The sequence below is a fragment of the Phyllopteryx taeniolatus genome, chromosome 7, assembly GCF_024500385.1.
Source record: "Phyllopteryx taeniolatus isolate TA_2022b chromosome 7, UOR_Ptae_1.2, whole genome shotgun sequence".
NCBI lineage: Eukaryota > Metazoa > Chordata > Actinopteri > Syngnathiformes > Syngnathidae > Phyllopteryx > Phyllopteryx taeniolatus.
In genome coordinates, this window is record NC_084508.1 from 4,491,291 (window position 1) to 4,513,031 (window position 21,741).

General features: G+C 46.6%; 1 protein-coding gene across 3 annotated transcripts; it reads right to left on the reverse strand.

The window, feature by feature from the left end:
* Positions 1 to 131: 131 nt before the first annotated feature.
* On the reverse strand, positions 132 to 20,465 carry nfic (nuclear factor I/C). Of its 3 annotated transcripts, none has more exons than XM_061779766.1 (13): positions 20,303 to 20,465; positions 15,097 to 15,267; positions 14,142 to 14,318; positions 13,893 to 14,076; positions 12,862 to 12,936; positions 12,714 to 12,788; positions 11,721 to 11,853; positions 11,083 to 11,204; positions 10,895 to 11,008; positions 9,020 to 9,168; positions 8,784 to 8,937; positions 7,205 to 7,302; positions 132 to 6,562 (listed from the first exon to the last, which is right to left on the reverse strand). In XM_061779766.1, the coding sequence occupies exons 1-13, from the start codon at positions 20,333 to 20,335 to the stop codon at positions 6,542 to 6,544; spliced, it is 1,506 nt and encodes a 501-aa protein (XP_061635750.1). In that variant the 5' UTR covers positions 20,336 to 20,465; the 3' UTR covers positions 132 to 6,541. The 3 variants fall into 3 exon arrangements, 2 of the variants coding, with proteins under 2 accessions (XP_061635750.1, XP_061635749.1); XM_061779765.1 differs by lacking the exon at positions 20,303 to 20,465 and adding an exon at positions 20,049 to 20,290; XR_009789411.1 differs by lacking the exons at positions 132 to 6,562; positions 7,205 to 7,302; positions 8,784 to 8,937; positions 11,721 to 11,853; positions 20,303 to 20,465 and adding an exon at positions 20,049 to 20,293 and having other exon boundaries at positions 9,029 to 9,168.
* Between the last annotated feature and the right edge of the window lie 1,276 nt (positions 20,466 to 21,741).

Consider the following 21,741-nt stretch of genomic DNA (forward strand, 5'->3'; position numbering starts at 1 on the left):
TCTGCGCCGCGCACGCGATGGACCTTCAAACGTCAAACCACGGACACGCTACGATCTACTGCTGCGGACCGAGGTCAGCTCGTTTGCCGTCGAGAAAGGAGGAACAAACAATGGAAGAATGCAAACGGGAGCAATGTGATATAGCTTCTTTATTGATGCTTTATTTTTGCATAGGCAGTCATACTTAAAGTAAAGAATCCATCAGCATTGGCTGAATGCGAGTACTGTACATGTTCTAATGACATCATTATCATCATCATCACATGACAGGAAGTCCAAACACGTCACTTCCTCTTCTTACAATTGACACGTCATGCAAATCAAGGTTGAATATTAACTTTTTTTTGCATTTGTTTGTTGGACAAAAAAAAAAAAAAAAAAAAGCGGCTAAGCTGCAGCCCTTTTGGCCCTCGGCGCTCTTTTGCCTTTTCTGTTTTTTTTGCTCTCATGGTGAATTGTTGCTATTGCACAGTGCGAAAAGCAGCACGGCATGATGCACGTCTGGAATGCAAGCGCGCCAAAAGAAAAAGCCTTCAAAACAAATCCAAATGAAAACATTCAATGAGGACCAACTGGAATCGTTTTGGGTTTGTCTTTTTGGCCTCCCGAATCTGACGCTTGTTTAACAGCCACACACACACACACACACACACACACTTTTTAAAAACTTTTTTTTTTAACCTCGCCAATGAGAAGCTAACCAGAAAATCTCGGAGAAATACGTTTGTCAGCACTTAGCATGTAGTAGCACGGAAACAATGCTGAAGACCGATTGTAGATGTGGACACACATATTGCCTGATTAAAAATGGTTAGGACCCAAAACGTTAACAACCGTTATTGTTGTTGCCATGGACATAATAATGGATCATTCCGATGAATCGATTGTTGAGTAATCGCTTCTTTAGGAATGAAGAACAAAATTGACATCCTCCGCTATGGGCAACGTTATTGTGATCAATATGTCGCATCAACAAACAAGAACAAAATATTGGCAGAAAAGGAATACAAGTTCAAAATGAGGTTATCTTTCATTTCATTTCCATTTTCTAATTCATGATAAAATGTCGATAGAATGTGTCAATTAAATAAAAATGGGGGCGGAATGGTGGGCAACTGGTTAGCACATCTGCCTCACAGTTCTGGGGACCGGGGTTCCAATCCCGCCTGTGTGGAGTTCGCATGTTCTCCCCGCGCCTGCGTGGCTTTTCGCGTGCTACGTTAATTAAAGACTCAAAATTGAATGATCAATTGATCATTCACTTTCCCAATTGATCATTCACTTTCCCAATTTATTTTAGTTTTCGTCCAATTTACGATAGAAATGAATACAACAAATAATCTCTTGATTAATTCCGGTTTGTTGGGACTCGATGACGGTGGACGAGCGCGATGCGGGTCAGCAAACCCGTTTCCGTCGTTTTCCCACAAAATAAACACAACAAAATAAACTGCTTCAACAAACTAGGACATTTCATCTAGTCCGCTTCCAAATGTTTTTTGGGGCGCTTTTAAGCATCCAAATAAAGCGTACAAATACAATCTTGCTTTTTTTGTTTTGCATGGCCGCTTCCTTCCTTCCTTCCTTCGTTCCCTTCTTTACTAAACACGATTGTTAAGAACGCGTCATATAAGATCGCGTTGCAAAACGCAAATGAAGAGCATTCTGGCTAAATGAACACAATCGTCAGCTTTGCTTTGAGGGAATCCAAATGGCGTCGTCATCATTTCCGCTCTTGCTGTTGCTGTGCTCTTCCTCTCTCCGATTTCTTCACATTCACGTCATCCCCTTTTCCGCTGTGCAAACAAGTTTATCCTCCTGACGGAGGTTAGCTTTAGCATCATTAGCATCACGATCGCGTGTGTTTGTGTGCGCGTGTGGCTCGGCCACCAGTCGAACGTTTCGTATACATTCAAAGTATTTAGACACACTCGTGTGTTTCAATTACAGAATAAGCTTCATAAACATACATGCAAAATTAAAAAAGAGTTTGAAATGATTATTATGGCTGTAGAAATCAAGCTGGTTGAAAAGTGGACGGTGTTCAAACAGCCAATCAGAGCTAAGGCCGATGCCGTTATTCGTCACTTAGCTTAGTTTGGCTTAGCTAAGCTAACAGCAGCATGCTTTGCCCGCGGGCAGCGGCGCCCCCCTGCTGTCTGGAGTATGAAGTGCAACAAATATGTCGGTCGTCTGTCGTAGTGTTAGCGCCGAGCTAAGCCGTCCGTCTGACAAAGCTAGCTAACCGACGGCGAAAGGCTCATTTGTACGCCGCGTGAGATGCGCTCGGTTTTTGTCCGTGTCACGAAAGCTTCCGGATTCCAAATGTTGCAGTACCACCAGGAAGTCGCGGGCGCAGCTTTGAGCCGACAAAAAGCTGACGGACGGTTCACCATGAATCCAAAAGGCTTCTTCACTTCTCGATCTTGGCTGGTAGGTCTGTCAATTGATTGGTTGGTTAGTTAATTAGTCAATTAATTGGATGTCTGCTTAGTTTGTAGGTTGGTCAATGGGTTGGTTAGTGGATTGGTCAACTGCTGACTTAGTCAGTTGTTAGTCGTGTCTCTGGTGGGTGTGCCCCCTGGCGGTGGGCACACGGTGGTGGTTGCTGTTGCCAGCTGTGTCTGGTTTAGGAGTGTAACCGGTCGTTCACCCGTTAACTTACCCGCAATCTTTGGGGGACAGATGTCACTAGCCAACATTTACAAGGGAATAAACCTTTTGGATTCAAGGTGAAGCGTCTTCAACAGCCAACAAGACTCCTGGTGCCGCCATTTAACTTTGAGGACTTTTGTTTGGGGCGGGACGGTTAGCATTTCTGCCTCGCAGTTCTGAGGTTGCGGGTTCAAATCCCAGCCTCGACTGTGCGGCGTTTGCATGTTCTCCTCGTGCCTGCGTGGCTTTTCTGCGGGCAGTCCGCTTTCCTCCCACATCCCAAAAACATGCGGGGTGGGTTGATCGAGGACTCTAAATTGCCCGTAGGTGCGAATGTGCGTGCGAATGGGTTGTTTGTTTCTATGTGCCCGGCGATTGGCTGGCGACCAGTTCAGGGCGTGCCCCGCCTCTCGTCTTTTGATTTCCTCAAAGCGATGTCATACGAGCGACAGAGTAAAAACAGGCTGCAAGGAATACTTTGAAAAGTGTGTTTTAATAACTTTAAATGTGTTTAAAAGCGTGTGCTAGGTTTAAAACTGTTTTGAATTTATGTTGACATGATCTCTCTCTATATTGCGAATTTTTAGCCTGGAACGTACCCCACGTGATAAACTGTGGTTCACTGTATAAGGACAGTTTAAATATGAATTGTAGTGCGTATAAATGAGCCTGTAGACACTGCCAACGCAAAAGTGTGTACCCGCTAGGCTAGTTAGCGTCAAGCAATCCCGCATGCAACTTTTTTTGTTTTGTTTTCTTGAAGCGGTACCATGAAAAGTATTGTTACGTTTCCAAAATGTGTCATCATTGTTGTTATTATTATTATTATTATTATTATTATTGTCGTTGAACTGAAGGCAAGGCACATATTGTGGTTTCGGACATATCGTGCAAAATAGATGTTGAAAAAAGGTCCAGCAAGGGGGCTGGAGGAATTCCTGGCGGAATTCTTGAAAGAAAAAAAGGAAAAATAAATCCACATTCCTTTTTTAGGACATTGTTCCAAATCCTTTCACGCATCGGCCCCTTTCACGCAGAGTTTACACAAAATGTGCCTATCAGACGTAATAGTAGTTGATTTGGCGTTTATTCGCCGTTCCCACAAAAACAGGATGCCATAATTGGATGACATCAGCGGGAGAAGCGAATGTCAGAGCTAAACTTCGCACCCCTGCCCGGCACCTTTCGCAGGGCAGCCATCCGGGGAAAGCGGACTCGGATGGACGCTAGCCCCTTTTACAACGACACCACCACCTCGGGAGTCGACTTGCAAATTTTCCAACATTCTGTGTCGGTACCTTTCCCGCAGCACAGGCACCCGTGAAAAGACGACTCTACTGCCTATTACGCTGGATTCGTACCACAATTAGCCGTTCGGAACAGGAAACATTGAGCGCAAAAAAAGCGTGTTTTTTATTTTGTACAATTCTATTTTGTGTAAAAGTTATATTTTCAACGTTTTTCCACGCTTGCGCATCGCCTCAAAAAACAAACAAACACAACACATTTTTATGCTCAATATTTCCAGTTCCCAGTATGTAAGCGTGGGACAAATCTTAACGCCATAACTGCCGACTTCTTTCCAGAAGTCACCAATACAGCGGTGCCTTGAGATACGAGTCCAATTCAGATCAACTTTCCCCGGTGAAACAAATGGAAACGCCATCGATCCGCTCCAACCCCCACAAAAACAAAACATTTTGTTCGGAAAAAGAACTCTATAATATTGTACTTTATAAAAACACGAATAACATAATTACCATAGTGTCTTGTGTATAATATACTTTTTATGCTAAAAATATAATTAAATGGTGCGCATTATACATAGGTGTAAGAAAAATGACCCAATTATTACTCCGCTTTAAGCCGATGAAAATCAACGCCACAAACTTCCCTGTTCCCCCGTCTACCTCTTAGCGTTATTACATCGTATACCGTATATAGCGGTACCAACGCGTCGGTTGATGTAACACGGCGTCGGATTTAGCGTCTTAGTTTACGAAATGGCAGAAAGGCTCACCTGTGAATTTGTCGTATAGCTTGCGCACGCGTAAAATTTGAATTCCTCAGTTCCTTCTGTAGACGGAAGTATCAGCAAAGCAAGGGAAGTATTTTCTGCTTTCGTTCTTGTTTGGCGCATGCGTAAAGGAAAGCATTTCCGCTTACTTCAGAGAACTTTAACATCCCTTTGAAAAACCTTGGAAAATACAAATTACTACGAGAATAAGACTTCAATTTTTGAGGTATAGATACCAGCAACTCTGGGGTCCGTATTATACTTCAGCGCAAATTCCGAATACGTAGAATGTAAAGATATCAAGGAAAGTTTGCGCATCATGATTTAATGCTACTGTTCGATTCATTGTGCCGCCCTATCTGGTGAGCCCGCCTTGGCCACCGGGAGGCAGTAAGGTATAATACAGTCACGCGGACACAAACCAACAAGAATAGTAGTACTTCTACTACTACTGTAAATGACTCAGTAAGCAATTTCTCGTAAAGGATGAAGAAGATACGCCTGTGAGTATTGTTATGTTACCTGTCTACATGTGTTGTTCCACAGTTTGTGTTCAACCATCCATCGCTTAAAGGGTTTTAAAACTGCACTTATCAATGCTAACTGTTAGCATGTCGATGGCGTTGTCCATTATGTGTCAGCATGAAGCTAAAGGGCCATCCTTAACTCAATGTCATTTGGTTGTCCAAACTCGGAATTCTCTTTTGTTTTACATTTAGTTTGACAGTAAACTTCAACTGGGAATGGAATTGCAAATTTCCCATTGTGGGACTAATATCATATCATATCTCATCTTATCGTATTAAACAGCCTGAAGCCTCTTTTTGGATGAATTGTTGACTATTTGCCAATTTGTAGTGAAGTCCGTTGACTTCACCATCATGCTCAAACATCAAGTTTGCGCCTGCAAATCAAAGCAAAAAAAAATAAAAAAATCAGCCAAACCACGGCTCATATCTCGAAAAACTCGCAAGTCGGGTCACTCATATCTCAAGGCGCTGCTGTACGGTTAAAAAATAAATAAATAAAAATGTCGTATTAACGTCACGGCCTCAACACCGCATTGTGTGTCGCTGCCTTTCCCGCAGGACAGAAGTTGGATTTGATGGACAATAGCCCCTTTCACGCTGCACATCAAATCCAGACGACGACCTCGGAATTTACCGTCATAGCGGGTCGCATCGGACGCTGAACGACGGCTGCGTGCGTGTAAGGCGATTCTGCAACACGGGGTGTAAAGTCGAACACCCGACACTCACGACAACGACCGCTTTGCAAGTCACACCGCGCCGACGGGGCCCTTCGCTGTGTTCTGTGTGAAAGGGGAATAACTGACGCAGCCATTTCGCATGAGCACCGTGTGAAAGGGGCTTAATTGCGTTGAGGAAGTGGCCTGCGCTCGTGTACACAAACAAAACCAAAAAAGAGCAACGTAACGCTTTCACGCTGACGGTGATTGTCAATCAAAAAGTCTTTTTCTTTTTCTCTCCTTTTCCTTTCTTGGTGGGGACAAAGAAAAGATAGCGTCGCCATCTGTTGTTGGAGTCTTTAGGGGAATACAGAAAAAAAGCAAGGCGTATTTGCATATGTGATGAGCAGCACCTGCAGGGGGGCGGGGTTAAAGGCTTCTTTGACATCCTTCCCGGGAAATTCTTCCAGCCACAAATCTTGAGAGCCGTTTTTGAGTCCATGGGGCCCACCGTGTGCCCATACCCATATATAACTACGCCATATATACTGTACATTTACTATATATATATATATATATATATATATATATATATATGAAATGTATACTGTTTATAGACAGTATGTCAGTGTACAGTTATATACTGGTGTGAGCACACATAGAAAAGATCATGTAGTGTTTCAGTTGCCCAGATACCAAGACTGAAACACACACACACACACGCACACAATTGTCTCATCACTAAATATTTGTTTAAAAATGACTGACAGTGTTATAAACTATATGCAGTGGAGAGTAACTGGGTAGAATAGATCATGAATACATTCAAAATAAAGTTAAAATAAAAGGATCGCGTAAGTCTTAAGGCTTGTTCCAAAGTTAAAAATGCATTGGCTGCCGGCTCTTTAAATGTGTGTGTGTGTGTGAGTGTGTGTGTGCGCGCGCGCGTTTGCAGGCTCAGCATCATTTCATTTTCTAGATCAGATCGACTGCAATGCAGCAAACTGCACGCTGACCTACATCAACTAGATCCCGCCCGGCACACATCAGATCTATGCGCTACAGTTCTACGTGCAGGCCGTCACTGCACTTTGTATGCAGAATGTAAAGTTTCTATGTTTGTGTCTATAATGCACACCGTTGTCTATAGCGCACAGCTCTATGTTCATATGATTACTGTACATTGTTTTATGTTGTGCGGGTCTATACTGCAACCTGTATCTATGATGCGCAACTCTAAGGGCATGCTATTGATATCAATACTAAAAACTGTAGCACTATATATACATATATATATATATATATATATATATATATATATATGAGCAAAAATCAGGACCCACCTGAGCTTGGTAGAGTCCGGCGGGGTCTCGAGGCGCGACGCCGACAAAGGAGGAGCGACTGGCAGGGGGGGTCCCGGGCGTCGCGGGGGCCGAGTACGCTGTTGTGATGACATCATCAGTCGACTTTGACGCACTCTACGGGCCCGATTCACAAGTTTGGCGTGCGGCGCGTGGAAACGTGGGCTTGCCACTCCGATCAAAGAGACGGATTTCGCCGGCGCAATTGCGACGGCAAAATGAGGCCATTTTTGAAATGCCAGAAACAAACATTTTCCAGCCGTACCGTCTCTTCGGTAGCACAATTTTGGAGCTTCTGAGTCATCTGATGCGATGGAAAGTCGTTTTGAGCGTTTATTCTATGGCTTCTTTGTAGGACAATTCAGCGCACTTACAGATCAACTGCGTCGTACTGGCAAACTTTTGATGCGTTTGCATGAAATCTGGTTGGTTTAGTTAGGATTATGCTAAAATATTACATATAATATTTCCCCCAATGATATTTAAGGCTACGTTCACACTGCAGTGCATAGTGCCCATTTTGGTTTTTTGAAATCCAATCTTTTTATGTCGTCATTCACATTCCAAAAACAAATGCGACTTCTAACGTCTGTCAAGTGACACGCATGCGTACAAAACCCGACGCCACATTGCGCACAAACACCGGGCGTCGTGTTTCCGGAAGTAAACGCGGCGTCGCCCTCGCGTGGGTCTCGTCGTGACGCATTTGTGGCGATTTCGAGGATTATGCGCTTCAAGCGTCTAAAGATGACGGCGCTAAAGGTGTCAAGCGTCGTCTTTTCACCGCTGAGTGTTTTCTTTGGAATTATACCGTTCACATTGAGATGAAAAAAAATTAAGATACATTTCACACTGGGGGCGGGGGAATTAAAAATCACAATCGAGCTGCAGTGTGAACGAAGCCCAAGTTTCCTTGCTGGAATCCAACCGTTGAATGTCTATCGACGTGAAGTCCATTTTTCATGGGTAGGCGTGGTCTCGCCCAGCGAGTCTGCGAAAATCATGTCCGTAATCCCCGCAGACGGCGGCTTCGCGGCGCTTCGGATTTGAGAGCGGCACAGGTTTTGAGTTGAAGATAACGATTGGGGGAGAGTCTCGACTTGCCACGGCGAGTAACGCCAACGCGTCGGGAGTCGGACAAGTTTATGCTCCTCGCACTCCGACAGAGTATGCGTATGTATGGTATAAACCGAGGAAGGCGGTAGAAAGTGTGTCTCGCGATCGTGAGAAAAGAGGACGCAGTCGATGGAGCGAATGGCGAACGTCATGTAAAGAAGCCGCTGACGTTCAACGCGAGCCGTCCGGTGAGCCAGCCTCGCTCATGCCGCCTTTCTTAGTTTTATATCTGGGAAGAAATGATTTTGCCGTCAAAAGCCCTGTCACACTATGGTTTGTGTCGTTTTATCACAAAAGCAACAAATATTAGCATCCAAGTCACTCTTCTGCTTGGCATGAACTTTGTAAATTCCTGCTTTATTCCCGTTCGTCGGTGTCTTCCGCAACCCGATTTGCGCTCCGAGTAAATCGGTCCCAATGCGCTTTTGAGCTCCGGAGCACTTACTGGGCGAGGTGGGGGAGTTTGCCGCCCCGTCGGAGGAAGCGCTGGGGGGCTTGACGTCTGCGCTCAGGGTGGGCCGGGGCGGCCCCAGGGAGGGGGCCGGCATCTGAGACGAGAGGTAATGGCTGCTCACTTTCAGCTGGTTGCTGCCGTTCAGCTGGAAACACAAAGTCTCAAATGACTCGGGAGAAGCAAGGAGAAGAACGAAAAAGAAAGAACGCTCGTGACGAAGCGCTCACCGAGCTCTGATTGGTGGGGTCGCAGGCCAAGGTGACCAGGTCCTTGAAGGGGTCCTGGCCCAGATGAGGAGGGTAGCGGATCGCTCCGTGCGGGAAGTAGGACGACGACGGGAAGTGCAAAGACGGCGACGGGTGAGGACGGGGCAGACCTGGACCACACACGTAAGGATCATGGACCGCACCTCCTCTGTCACTTTCGTCCATGTTACCAAGGGACTTGTGTGTCTAGTAGGGCAGTGGGTCTCAAAACGTTTTACAACTAAAAATAACCTGAAAAAAAATTTGCGGCTCGCCAAGTACCACAAAAAGGACCAACATTCAAATACAGGAGCGTAATAAGCCTCAATAGTTATCTCAACAGAGACAGAGATTGTATTCCTAAAATTGTAATATTATCAGAAAGAAGACATCATTTTCCAAGAATAAAGTCCAAATTTTGGGGGGAAAATTTCTAATGGATACATATATACATACATAATATACATATACAACCCCAACTCCAATGAAGGTGGGAAATTGCGTTAAACATAACATTCCAACTGATCAACTTGATTGTTTTTAGCAAATAATCATTAAGTTAGAATTTGATGGCTGCAACAGGTTTCAAAAAAGGCCGAAAACCAACATTGAATGGCCGTGACCTTCGATCCCTCAGGCGGCACTGCATCAAAAACCGACGTGTAAAGGATATCACCGCATAGGCTCAGGAACGATTCAGAAAACCAATGTCAGCAAATACAGTTCGGCGCTACATCCGTAAGTGCAACTTGAAACTCTACTATGCAAAGCAAAAGCCATTTATCAACAACACCCAGAAACGCCGCCGGCTTCTCTGGGCCCGAGCTCATCTAAGATGGACCGATGCAAAGTGGAAAAGTGTTCTGTGGGCCGACGAGTCCGCATCTCAAATTGTTTTGGGATATTGTGGCCGTTGTGTCCTCCAGGCCAAAGAGGAAAAGAACCATCCGGACTGTTAAGGACGCAAAGTTCAAAAGCCGGCATTTGTGATGGTATGGGGCTGTGTTAGTCCCAATGGCATGGGGAACTTACACATCTATGAAGGCACCATTCATGCTGAAAGGTACATACAGGTTTTGGAGAAACATATGCTGCCATCCAAGCGACGTCTTTTTGAGTACGGACACCCCTGCTTATTTCAGCAAGACAATGCCAAACCACATTCTGCACGTGTTACAACAGCGTGGCTTGGTAGTAAAAGAGTGCGGGTACTAGACTGGCCCGCCTGCTGTCCAGACCCGTCTCCCATTGAAAATGCGTGGCGCATTATGGAGCGTAAAATACGACAACGGAGACGCCGGACTGTTGAACGGCTGAAGCTGTACATCGAGCGAGAATGGGAAAGAATTCCACCTACAAAGCTTCAACAATGAGTGTCCTCAGTTCCCAAACGTTTATTTAATGCTGTTAAAAGAAAAGGTGATGTAACACAGTGGTAAACACGACCCTGTCCCAGCTTTTTGGGAACCTGTTGCAGCCATCAAATTCTAAGTTCATGATTATTTGCTCAAAACAATCAAGTTGATCAGTTTGAACATAAAATAACTTGTGTTTGTAGTGTATTCAATTAAATATCGGTTGAACATGATTTGCAAATCATTGTATTCTGTTTTTATTTGTTTAACACAACGTCCAACTTCATTGGAATTGGGGTTGTACATAGACATTCATATACATAAAAATGATCCCAGACTAAAGACGGATTAATTAAGAAGTATCCAAAAATGATCAGAGAAAAATTACAATTAAATAACGAAAATATAAATTGGAATAAAATGTAATTAAAATTTTTGTAAAGGCCAAATATTATAAGCAAAAACTTCAATTCAAATGTATTGCACATGTATTGCCACTGACCGCTGTGCACCGCGATGACGGGCCGATGGTGCCGAGCGAAGGATCCCGGTCTGGGCGAGTCCTCCCGGGCCGAAGGACCGTCCGGCTCGGCCTTCTTCACCGGAGGAGACGCACCTGACGCGCACACACGCATTGACGGAGGCCCACGACACACGCGCGCACATACCTCGGCCGCGTCCCGGCGTTACCTCCTTCCGTGTCGTCCGTCCAGTTTCTGGAGCCGCTGGCCGGGGAGGATGGCGAGTGGTAATATTCTCCTCCCGGACTGCACGCCTCCTCCTCCACGGAGCCGGACTTGTGCCGCTTACTCCTGTGCAGACGAGCGCGCAAAAAAAAAAAAAAAAAAATCAAGGAAGATATTAACATTCAAAATAAAATAGCAAAAAGCACAAATACAATAATAATATGTCAAATATCAAATAAGAATGACTAGATAGACAGATACTGTGGATGGACGGACGGTACGTCAATGACAAAGTGAGTAGCACCGCAAGTGCCTCGTCGGCGTAAACCGTTACTTGCGGCACCACAATACATTATTCAAGTGTTGTACATGATATTCATTATGTATCGATCGCTAAGTCCGTCGGCTCGGCTACCGTCTTTCAAAATAAGACGTGAAAATAGGAAGTGCAATGTTAACTCTGTAAACGGTGGCAACTTAACAGTGTTCTTGATGAATCGCATTTGTGAGTACACTCACTAGATTATGGATCCTATGTTTGGGCTCACTTACGGATCTCTATTTGGTCATTCTTTCTCCGTACCGTCTTGTCCTGTTTGTTTGTTTGTCTATTTGCGTGTGTGCGTGCGCGTGTGTGGTTACCCGCCGGACGAGGCGCTGGCGAGTGCGCGTCGCATGTTGACGGGCTGAGGGAGCGCCCGGTTGAGATCGTAGGCCAGGTGGCCTTGGAGCTCCCCGCTGGAGAAACTCGCTCCCACCCCTGAGACGACGGGCGCTACACACACACACACACGCAAAGGACGGTGACACGTTGACATCGTGGCTTCTTCTCTCATGCTGCGTTCCAGCGCATCCTAGTGAGTTTTGGGGGGGGAAAAGTCATTCGAGGGCTCGCAAATGTGGCTAAATATTTCGACCATATCACGAAGCGAGCTACGCGGCCGAAAGTGACAGATCGACACGTTTGCAACCTGAAATCAGATCTCGAGGCTCCGCGTACTGTACAATATACAGCAGCGTTAGGCTCGGGCATCGAGAACCCATTGTACCAAGGTTACGGTTCTCCCGCAATGGTTCAAATTCAAACATTTGGGTTCCCGCTTTGGATGGCTACAGTCCGCCGACCCCAGCTTAGGTGCGCTCTGACTGAAGCGGGATCGGCGCCTCACGAAAGGCACCCGGACCGCGGCGTGTCGTTCTCGACTCCGACTTAGGCCTGGTACACACACACACACAAGGATTTTTCAAATCTTAAAAGATCTGTGACAGACCCCACAAAATAATCGAATCCTCTCTTAACACACATCAGACCGAAGGATAATCTTATAGGATCATCTTGTAAGACTTTAGATCGTCTGGCATTTGACGTGGTGGTCGGTAAAGGGGCACCATCGGCCCTTGTCGTCATGTGTGTACCGGGCCTTAATCTAACCCCGTCGCTTTCATCGTGAAGCCATTGGATCGACGGGGCCTTTGAACCCTTGAAACAGGTTTCCTCGTACTGACTCGACAACTGACCGGTGTTACCCGGTGTTACGTACATTGAGGTCCTGGGCAAACGAGAGCTAAAACCCTCCTGACAAAGAAGCTCCAATGAATGAAGAAAATGCATGAAATGCGCATCAGCTCGCTTACTTCTCGACACCTGCACCAGCTCAGTGACGCTGAAAACTCCCGACGTCACGAAGGCGTCGTGGAACTCCGGACCATCTGCAACGTGGAGGACACCGGCCGAGTCAGCGAAGGCGGCGCGCTACGTGCTACGTGCCACGTGCTACGTTACCCGTGGCGGCGGCGCGACTGTCCTCCTGATCGGACGCCGACGCCGTCCGACCGGGACTGCTGCCCTCCTCGGCCTCTGCGCGTGCACACAGCACAAAACAGTGTGATAATAGCCAGACACACAAACATGCACACAGGCCAGGCCGGATTTGAACCCGCAACCTCACAACTGCGCGGCAGATGGACTAAGCAGTTTATTTGGTAAAATGTAGATGATACAATCAAATACATATATATGAATTGATTTTGTCTTTATTTCATTGCATGTGTTTTGGCTGGCCAGCTTCCAGTCGTGTACAGTAGACGAAGACTGTTTTGCCCAATCAGATTTCAGCTTCTATGTGTTGCCATGTAAATGTAATCTGCCCAAGGCCTTTAGAATCACAAGCGCAGGTGTCAAAAACACACACGTGCTGTCGAAATTAGGGTCGGGCGTGAAGAATCGAGAACCGATCGGAACCGGGACTAACGTTCCGGTTCTCCCGGAATGCTCCAAATGTAAACATTTCGGTTCCCAGTTTCGATGGCTACGGTCCGCCCACCCCGAAGAAGAAGCGGCGAAAACCAACGAAGAAGAACGCGCACAAAGACGTGCTCGTGCCCAACGGCGGCGGCGGGCAAACGTGTGTCTTAACTTTGTTCAAATAAATGACCACTCGCCTCAGTGCAACACTTGAAATATGAAAGATGGTATTGAGCAAAGTAGGCTTTTGCGATGTGTGGCGTTTGACGCGCTCCGAGCCTCAGCCGACACCGCGCGGAGCGAAGTCGAGTCAACTCTCAGTCAATCGGGTGAGTGAAACAATAAAAGACGTCTATGCCAACATTGAGACAGCTAACAAGGTCAACAGTTGCTTGCAACTTTGCACTGATGGTTTTTAGCGCTTATTTTAGTCTTCAAACCAACGTAAGACTCCAAGACGGGGGGGGGGGGGGGGGGGAACAGTCGCAAATATCTTTCAGCATTGACCCTATTTTCTTCAAACCCAAGATCCGAAGTGAGGAAAAAAAAAAAACGACTTTTGTAGCGACCTCTGCGGTGCACGTAGTAGGCCAGGTAGAGGTCGAGCTCCTTGACGGAGACGGAGATGTGTCGGGGCTGCACGCACAGCAGCGGGTTGGCGCAGCGGCCGCCTTTGACCAGGCGCTCGCCGTCGGTGCTCTCCAGGGGGATCCCCTTGAACAGGATCACCATCACCAAGTCCAGCCTCCACACCTGCGGGACCACAACGCACGCGTGAGCCCCGAGGGACTCGGCCAGCCCGTCGCCTTCCGCTCCACCTTGTCCGCCTGTCGGAGGCAGTCGATGCGTCGCATCTTCCCTTTCTGGTCGGGATTGGACAGGACGCAGCAGGCCGCCTTCTTGCCCGTGACGGACATGACGAAGTCTTCTCGGCATTCCGGTCGGATGTCCTTGCGCAGTTTGGCCAGAAGGCGACTCGCCCACTTCTGCTTCACCTGCCGCGAAAAACAACAACATGCCGACGACGGGCACTGCTCCAAAACGGCTTTAAAGAGGACCTGTGGCTGCCCACTAGAGTGCCTAAGACAATAAGTCCCAAAATAATGGCTGCACCCAACAGCCACGTCACTTAACAACGTAGGCAGGACGCCCTCTGCTGGACATGATGACCGTTACATGTCTAATTTGGACACAATTAACAATTACAATTAATGGCATCGAAACTAATTAATCAATTAAATAAAACTAATTTTAAAATGTAAAATGCACGTGCATTTCTTGACTCTTATTTTTATTTTATTATATACAATAAATGTCATTAACTAAATGAATGTGTACTGCACTCATTTGTAAATAAAATCTAATATTTTAAATTTCAAATTATTCCACAAATATTAATTTCATTATACTTGCAATAAATAAAGGAATTACTTAAAAAATGAAATGGAAAAAAGTGTTAGGTGTACTATAATTTGTATCTGTCCATCCATCCATTTTCTGAGGCGCTTCTCCTCACGCGGGTCGCGGGCGTGCCGGAGCCTATCCCGGCTATCATCGGGCAGGAGGCGGGGTACACCCTGAACTGGCCGCCAGCCAATCGCAGGGCACATATAAACAAACAACCATTCGCACTCACATTCACACCTACGGGCAATTTAGAGTCTTCGATCAACCCACCCCGCATGTTTTTGGGTTGTGGGACGAAACCAGGGTGCCCGGAGAAAAGCCACGCAGGCAAATAAATAAATGTCAAATGTGTTTTCCTTGACGCACCTCTGCCTTCTCCCCGAGGAGTTCTTCCTTGACCGCCCTCTCTTCTTCTTTGGTCATCCTCTTCTCGTGCTTCTTGAAGTACTTCCTCTTCCTGGCCTGCAGGTTGAACCACGTGTAGGCGAAGGCGCGCACGTGCGGCAGCAGCGCCTCGATGAACGGGTGGAACTCGTCCTGAACACAAACAAACGAAAAAACACACGGGCTTCATGTCCAGTGTCTTAAATACAATCTTCCTCGCCCCTCGAGACACTGAACGCGAGCCAGAAGTCGCCGGCCGACTCAATTGGGTCGAAGGCGCCGACGTGGACGGACGTCCGACGTCTCCTCTGCGGAAGTCTTCCAGCGCCTCGATGGTGACGTATGAAAATGGCCGTACGTCAGCATCGTGAAGGGAGCAGAACTTCATCTTCTGTTTTCGGCGTTTGAATATTCATATTTATATTCAATTTGGGGCAGTATTTGATGTTAAAATGACGTCCTTACAATGGCTCATGGTTGCTTCGCCTATCTAATCACTTATTTCGATGGTTTGTAAAGTACAACCCCAATTCCAATCAAGTAGGGACGTTGTGTTAAACATGAATAAAAACAGAATACAATGATTTGCAAATCATGTTCAACCTGTATTGATTTGAATACACAACAAAGACAAGATATTTCATCATCATAATCATGAACTTAGAATTTGATGGCTGCAACACGTTCCAAAAAAGCTGGGACAGGTGGCAACAAAGAGTGAGAAAGTTGAGGAATGCTCATCAAACACCTGTTTGGAACATCCCACAGGTGAACAGGCTCATTGGGAACAGGTGGGTGCCGTGATTGCTTCCCTGAAGTGCTCAGTCATTCACAAGCAAAGATGGGGCGAAGTTCACCTCTTTGGGAACAAGTGCGGGAGAAAATAGTCCAACAGTTTAAGGACAATGTTCCTCAACATACAATTGCGAGGAATTGAGGGATTTCGTCATCTACGGTCCAGAATATCATCAAAAGGTTCAGAGAATCTGGAGGAATCACTGCACATGTAAGCGGCAAGGCCGAAAGCCGACATTGAATGCCCGTGACCTTCGATCCCTCAGGCGGCCCTGCATCAAAAACCGACATCAATGTGTAAAGGATATCAGGAACACTTCAGAAAACCAATGTCAGTAAATACAGTTCGGCGCTACGTCCGGAAGTGCAACTTGAAACTCTACTATGCAAAGCAAAAGCCATTTATCAACAACACCCAGAAACGCCGCCGGCTTCTCTGGGCCCGAGCTCATCTAAGATCAGAATCAGAATCAGCGTGTCCAAAAAACACACAAGGAATTTGTCTCCGGTAGTTGGAGCCGCTCAAGTACGACAACAGATGGACCAATGCAAAGTGGAAAAGTGTTCTGTGGTCCGACGAGTCCACATTTGAAATTGTTTTTGGAAATTGTGGACGTTGTGTCCTCCGGGCCAAAGAGGAAAAGAACCATCCGGACTGTTATGGACGCAAAGTTCAAAAGCCGGCATCTGTGATGATATGGGGCTGCGTTAGTTCCAATGGCATGGGTAACTTACACATCTGTGAAGGCACCATTCATGCTGAAACATATGCTGCCATCCAAGCGACGTCTTTTTCATGGACGCCCCTGCCTATTTCAGCAAGACAATGCCAAACCACATTGTGCACGTTACACAACAGCGTGGCTTGGTACTAAAAGAGTGCGGGTACTAGACTGGCCTGCCTGCAGTCCAGACCCGTCTCCCATTGAAAATGTGTGGCGCATTATGAAGCGTAAAATACGACAACGGAGACCCCGGACATCGAGCAAGAATGGGAAAGAATTCCACCTACAAAGCTTCAACAATTAGCGTCCACAGTTCCCAAACGTTTATTGAATGTTGTTCAAAGAAAAGGTGATGTAACACAGTGGTAAACATGACCCAGTCCCAGCTTTTTTGGAACGTGTTGCAGCCATCAAATTCCAAGTCCATGATTATTTGCTAAAAACAATCAAGTTTATCAGTTTGAACATGAAATATCTTGTCTTTATAGTGTATTCAATGAAATATAGGTGGAACATGATTTGCAAATCATTGTATTCTGTTTTTATTTAAGTTTAACGCAACGTACCAACTTTTTGGAATTGGGGTCGTAATTTGGCTGCTGCCATTTTGTCAAATGCATTTGGCCACGTGAAGAAAGTAAAAACCTTTTGATGGGTCGACAACATTTTTGCATTAAAATTCATAAGCAACACATCAAGACTTTATACAGCTTTACGAGTTACTCCAAATATGCGCTGCGTTACCGCACTATAGCGGGGGATGCGAACGATGAACCGCGATATAGCGGCGGAACACTGGACACGACAAATTGACGGCTAGCTAGTTTTGAAAGCAGAAGTAATTGATATTTGTGTGCTCAGCTATTGTTCAATTGATTTTATAAAAAGGGTTTAGTAACAAAATAATGTTTGCAATATATCAACCTTATTGAAAGTGAAGTCAATTTGCAATTTTAGTACTGATATTGTACAGTAGATGTTTAATAGCACACTACATAGGGCTGCAACAAATGACTATTTTGGTAATTGATTACTCTCTCTCTATTTTTTTTTTTTATTAATTGATGAATTGGATAAAAAAGATTCTTTAAATTCCCATCCCTTTATTGAAAAAACAGGACCTTATTTCACATTGACTGCAGAAAATGCACAAACATAAACTGATCATGATTCAATTGCTAGTTTGCGCCATAACGTCCATCAGAAAATCAACAAAAATGTTGATCATTGTTTTCCGAAGTAAAAGCAAATGTTTGCAAATTCCTTACTTTGATAATCAGTCTGCTGTCATTGAGGACTACAGAAATTGCCGAACATTTACTCTTCCTGGGAAAGACTTATTTGTTTCGAATTACGAAATAAAAACAAATCCCGGATCAGAATTTTCGCATTCGAATGGAATTGATATATTTTGTTCTGACAGTAGCTGCAATGAAGCAAAGTCATCCGGCCACACCCTTCGTTTTACTTGCGTCGCCATTTTGACCGGATACGCATACGCATGACGGCGCCGGCTCCGCCCAGACGACAATCTCCGCAGAACGAAGCGTCCGATGAGGAGGCGCCGCGCGAATGTTCGTAGGCAGACTGCGACCGTGGCAGAAGAATCGGATAACGTCACGCAAAATTCATTCGACACATCGTGGCAGATGATTGATGAGAGCTAAGCTAACTAGCCGGCTTAGCCGAAGCCGGCAGATGTTCCCGGCACGGATTTACTCATTTGACCGAGCTGAGACCGGCGCAAAACACACCCCGGGAAGCGGCGAGGGATCGTGGTTGAAGTCAGCCATTTGCAACTAAAAAGAAGCGTTTTGCCAACAGCTTTTTCTGAAGGAAAAATGCACCCGCTGCCATTGACGTTGTTGTGACTACAAGTCCGAGCGAGCAAGACTTCAACGGGGGGCTAGAGATAGTTTTCAAATAGTCAAATTAGATCTTTTATTTGCTGGACAACGACACGTCTTTATTTCGGAATAGTAAAAGAAGTAAGGGTTTGTTTTCCGATGCGTTCCTCAAAGTCAATGCGAATAGCGAACGAGGATTTAGACGGCGAGCCGAGAGGATACAAATCAGAGGATTGGGACCATTTGAAGTTAAACAAAGTCTCCGAACAATTAATTGATGACGAAAATAGTTATTGAGGAATTGGACGATCGATTAGTTATCAATGAATCGATTCATTGTCGCACCTCTACATCCGTGCCAATTAGCAGCGTGCTGTCACATTGTCGATCACTAAAAAAAAAAAAGATCGGACAGCAAATGAGGAGTTTGAAGCGAGTCGGAGAGTGAACGCTGAACAAGAGATTTTATTTTGTTTTGTTTTGTTTCGTTTGTCGTCAGCAGCAGAAGCTGAATTTGCACTTGGGCAATCTTTGCCAACTGTGGGCCAGCCTTCATCACACTCTTTTGTGATTAAGGGCTATTACAGAGAAACTTGATTTGACTTTGAGGAGAGGCAAACGAATTGTATATGGTTAGCCTCCATGAATGGATGTTTCAAATCAACACTTTGGTCCTCGAAAGAACTGTCACTTTTGTTTCTCGTGGCCCATCAAGTGCGTCAATTCCTACGTTGTGCCATTACTTTGCGAATCCGGGCTGGCACCGCAGCGGCTCTTCGTGCAGCCGCTGGCCGGGACCCGAGGCCCTCCGTCGGCCACACTCTGCCCGACTGCGGCCATTTTCTGCTGACGCGCGCGCTCCGCCGGGAGGAAGTTGAACTTGGCCTTCCGCCTTCCGCCGTCGCGTCGCCCCGAGCGGTGACACGCAAGCCCGGCCGGAACACTCGCTCCAAACTCCCAAAGCAAAAGCCAACAATGGCGGTTGAGCGACGTTAGGGGCGCAATTATGCGGTGTCCCGCGTTCAGCGCCTAACGTTCTCCTCTTTGTTGGCGTTTGGAGAAATTCGGCGTCGACGTGAGACACTAGAAAAGCCTGTTAAGGATAATAAAACGACTTTTGCATTCGTTTGGAAGGCTGACTTCCGCCCTATGAGGACCGTGCGACAGAAGCCCTTCCCAACTCCAAAGTGGAGCTTTTAAAATGCGAAGAGTTGCGTGCCGCTGGCTATGACTACACCGAATTGTAGTCTAGAGCATATACGTTTGAAATGCACTACGAGTCATTTCCTAAAAGATGCGTGTGTCCGTCGACGTCCACATGTTCTTGAATTCCGTCTATTTTGAAGGAAGTTTGGCGATGCACTCGCCAACGTCACACTGAGGCTGTTAGAAACTAAACATGGGACATTTTGGAACGGAGAAAAGAAAATACACAGAGCAGAAGTTTCGTGGCAAATGACCGTCGTCGGCCTTTTTTTTGGGGGGGGGGGGGCACCGCCAGGACGGACTGAAAACGCAACCGGAACAGCTTCTTCTTCTTTTTCGGTTGTTGTTGTTGTTGTCCTACCATGTCCGAACCGAGGAAGTTGAAGCGGACGTCAACGCCGGCCCATCTCCAGCCGCCTTCCCTTCTCATTCCATATTCACGCCCGACGCGACGTCCGTGCCGGCGGGGGGGGGAATCCACGAGCGCAAGCGTCCCGCGTCGAGCCCCGGCTAGCCCCCCCCTCGGCTCGGCTAGCCCCCCTCGGCTCGCCCCCTCCCTCCCACGGCAGGCTGCGGCAGAGCACGATGGAGCCGCGTTCACCTTTTGTTGTTTACCTCCGCCGAGGAGTGGCTCCTCCTCTCGCCCATTTCCAAATCATCCTAATCATAAATACATAGACTTCAGTCCAAGAGGCATCACCGCATTGCATGACGGGAGCTCCAAGGAAGCCCACTAGCGGATAGCATGTTAGCATCAGATTTTCTCACGTCATATTTACAGTGTGCAGATCGACCTCATAGTTCCCCATACCACTGACATGATGTCATCGACTATCAACCAATCAGCTCTTCTGTATTTGGAACATCATCATCATCATCAGTGTCCAACCGATGGTTCGCCACTCGATGCCAGGGCACATCTGGGCAAACAAGACACATTGAAGACGTTTTTTCCTCCCCAACGCCACGGCAACGAAAAACATCCTTGGCGTTGGCCCTGCGGTAGAGGCGGCATGCAGTGGGCAAAGGTTCGTTTGGCACGGAACTCAACCGAAAAAAAAAATCAAAACAGTTTGAAAGCGTGGGAAACATGAAGGAAAAGTGAATAAAACAAATAGGTGCAAAGGAAAAAAACAAAAATTTAAAATTTGAAGTACCCTGGGTTGCGTTTTGCCATCTGCCTCCAAATGCAACACAAGCTTGTTGTGATGTCATACAATGGACACTTAAGATAAACAGCTGCAGTCATTAAAAAACAAAAATGGGAAATAAAACTGACAAATTACAATAAGATGCTCATGAATGATATTTGAAAAATGAGCTTTGGCCACCTCACCCACAACATTGAGAACACGCCCGAAAGGCCCCGAGGGTGGATGAGATTCGCCCGGAGTTCCTCAGGGCTCTGGATGTTGTGGGGCTGTCCCGGTTGACACCCCTCTGCAACATCGCGTGGACATCGGGGACAGTGCCTCTGGATTGGCAGACTGGGGTGGTGGTCCAACTACAGGACCACCGGAGGGTGTGTTCCAACTACAGGGGGATCACACTCCTCAACCTCCCTGGTAAGGTCTATTCAGGGGCGCTGGAGAGGAGGGTCCGTCGGGAAGTCGAATCTCAGATTCAGGAGGAGCAGTGTGGTGCTCGTTCTGGCCGTGGAACTGTGGACCAGCTCTACACCCTCGGCAGGGTCCTCGAGGGCGCGCGGGAGTTCGCCCAACCAGTCTAGATGTGTTTTGTGGACTTGGAGAAGGCGTTCGACCGTGTCCCTCGGGGGGGTCCTGTGGGGGGTGCGTCGGGAGTACGGGGTACCGAACCCCCTGATACGGGCTGTTCGGTCCCTGTACGACCGGAGTCACAGTTTGGTCCGCATATCCGGCAGTAAGTCGGACTCGTTTCCGGTGAGTGTTGGACTCCGCCAAGGCTGCCCTTTGTCACCGATTCTGTTCATAACTTTTATGGACAGAATTTCTAGGCACAGCCGAGGCGTAGAAGCGTGCGTTGCGTGACTATCATAACAAGACGCACACAAAGTCTCAAGGACCCGTGCCCGA

What these genes read in the sequence shown, in the direction of transcription:
- nfic (XM_061779765.1), bottom strand. Translation starts at nt 20,117, where the DNA reads ATGAGAAGGGAAGGCGGCTGGAGATGGGCCGGCGTTGACGTCCGCTTC. An exon ending in CAGTCGCGCCGCCGCCACGG is followed by an intron (nt 12,789 to 12,861) that starts GTAACGTAGCAC and finishes TCCACGTTGCAG; the next exon opens with ATGGTCCGGAGTTCCACGAC. An exon ending in GACGGACGACACGGAAGGAG is followed by an intron (nt 11,009 to 11,082) that starts GTAACGCCGGGA and finishes TGTGCGCGTCAG; the next exon opens with GTGCGTCTCCTCCGGTGAAG.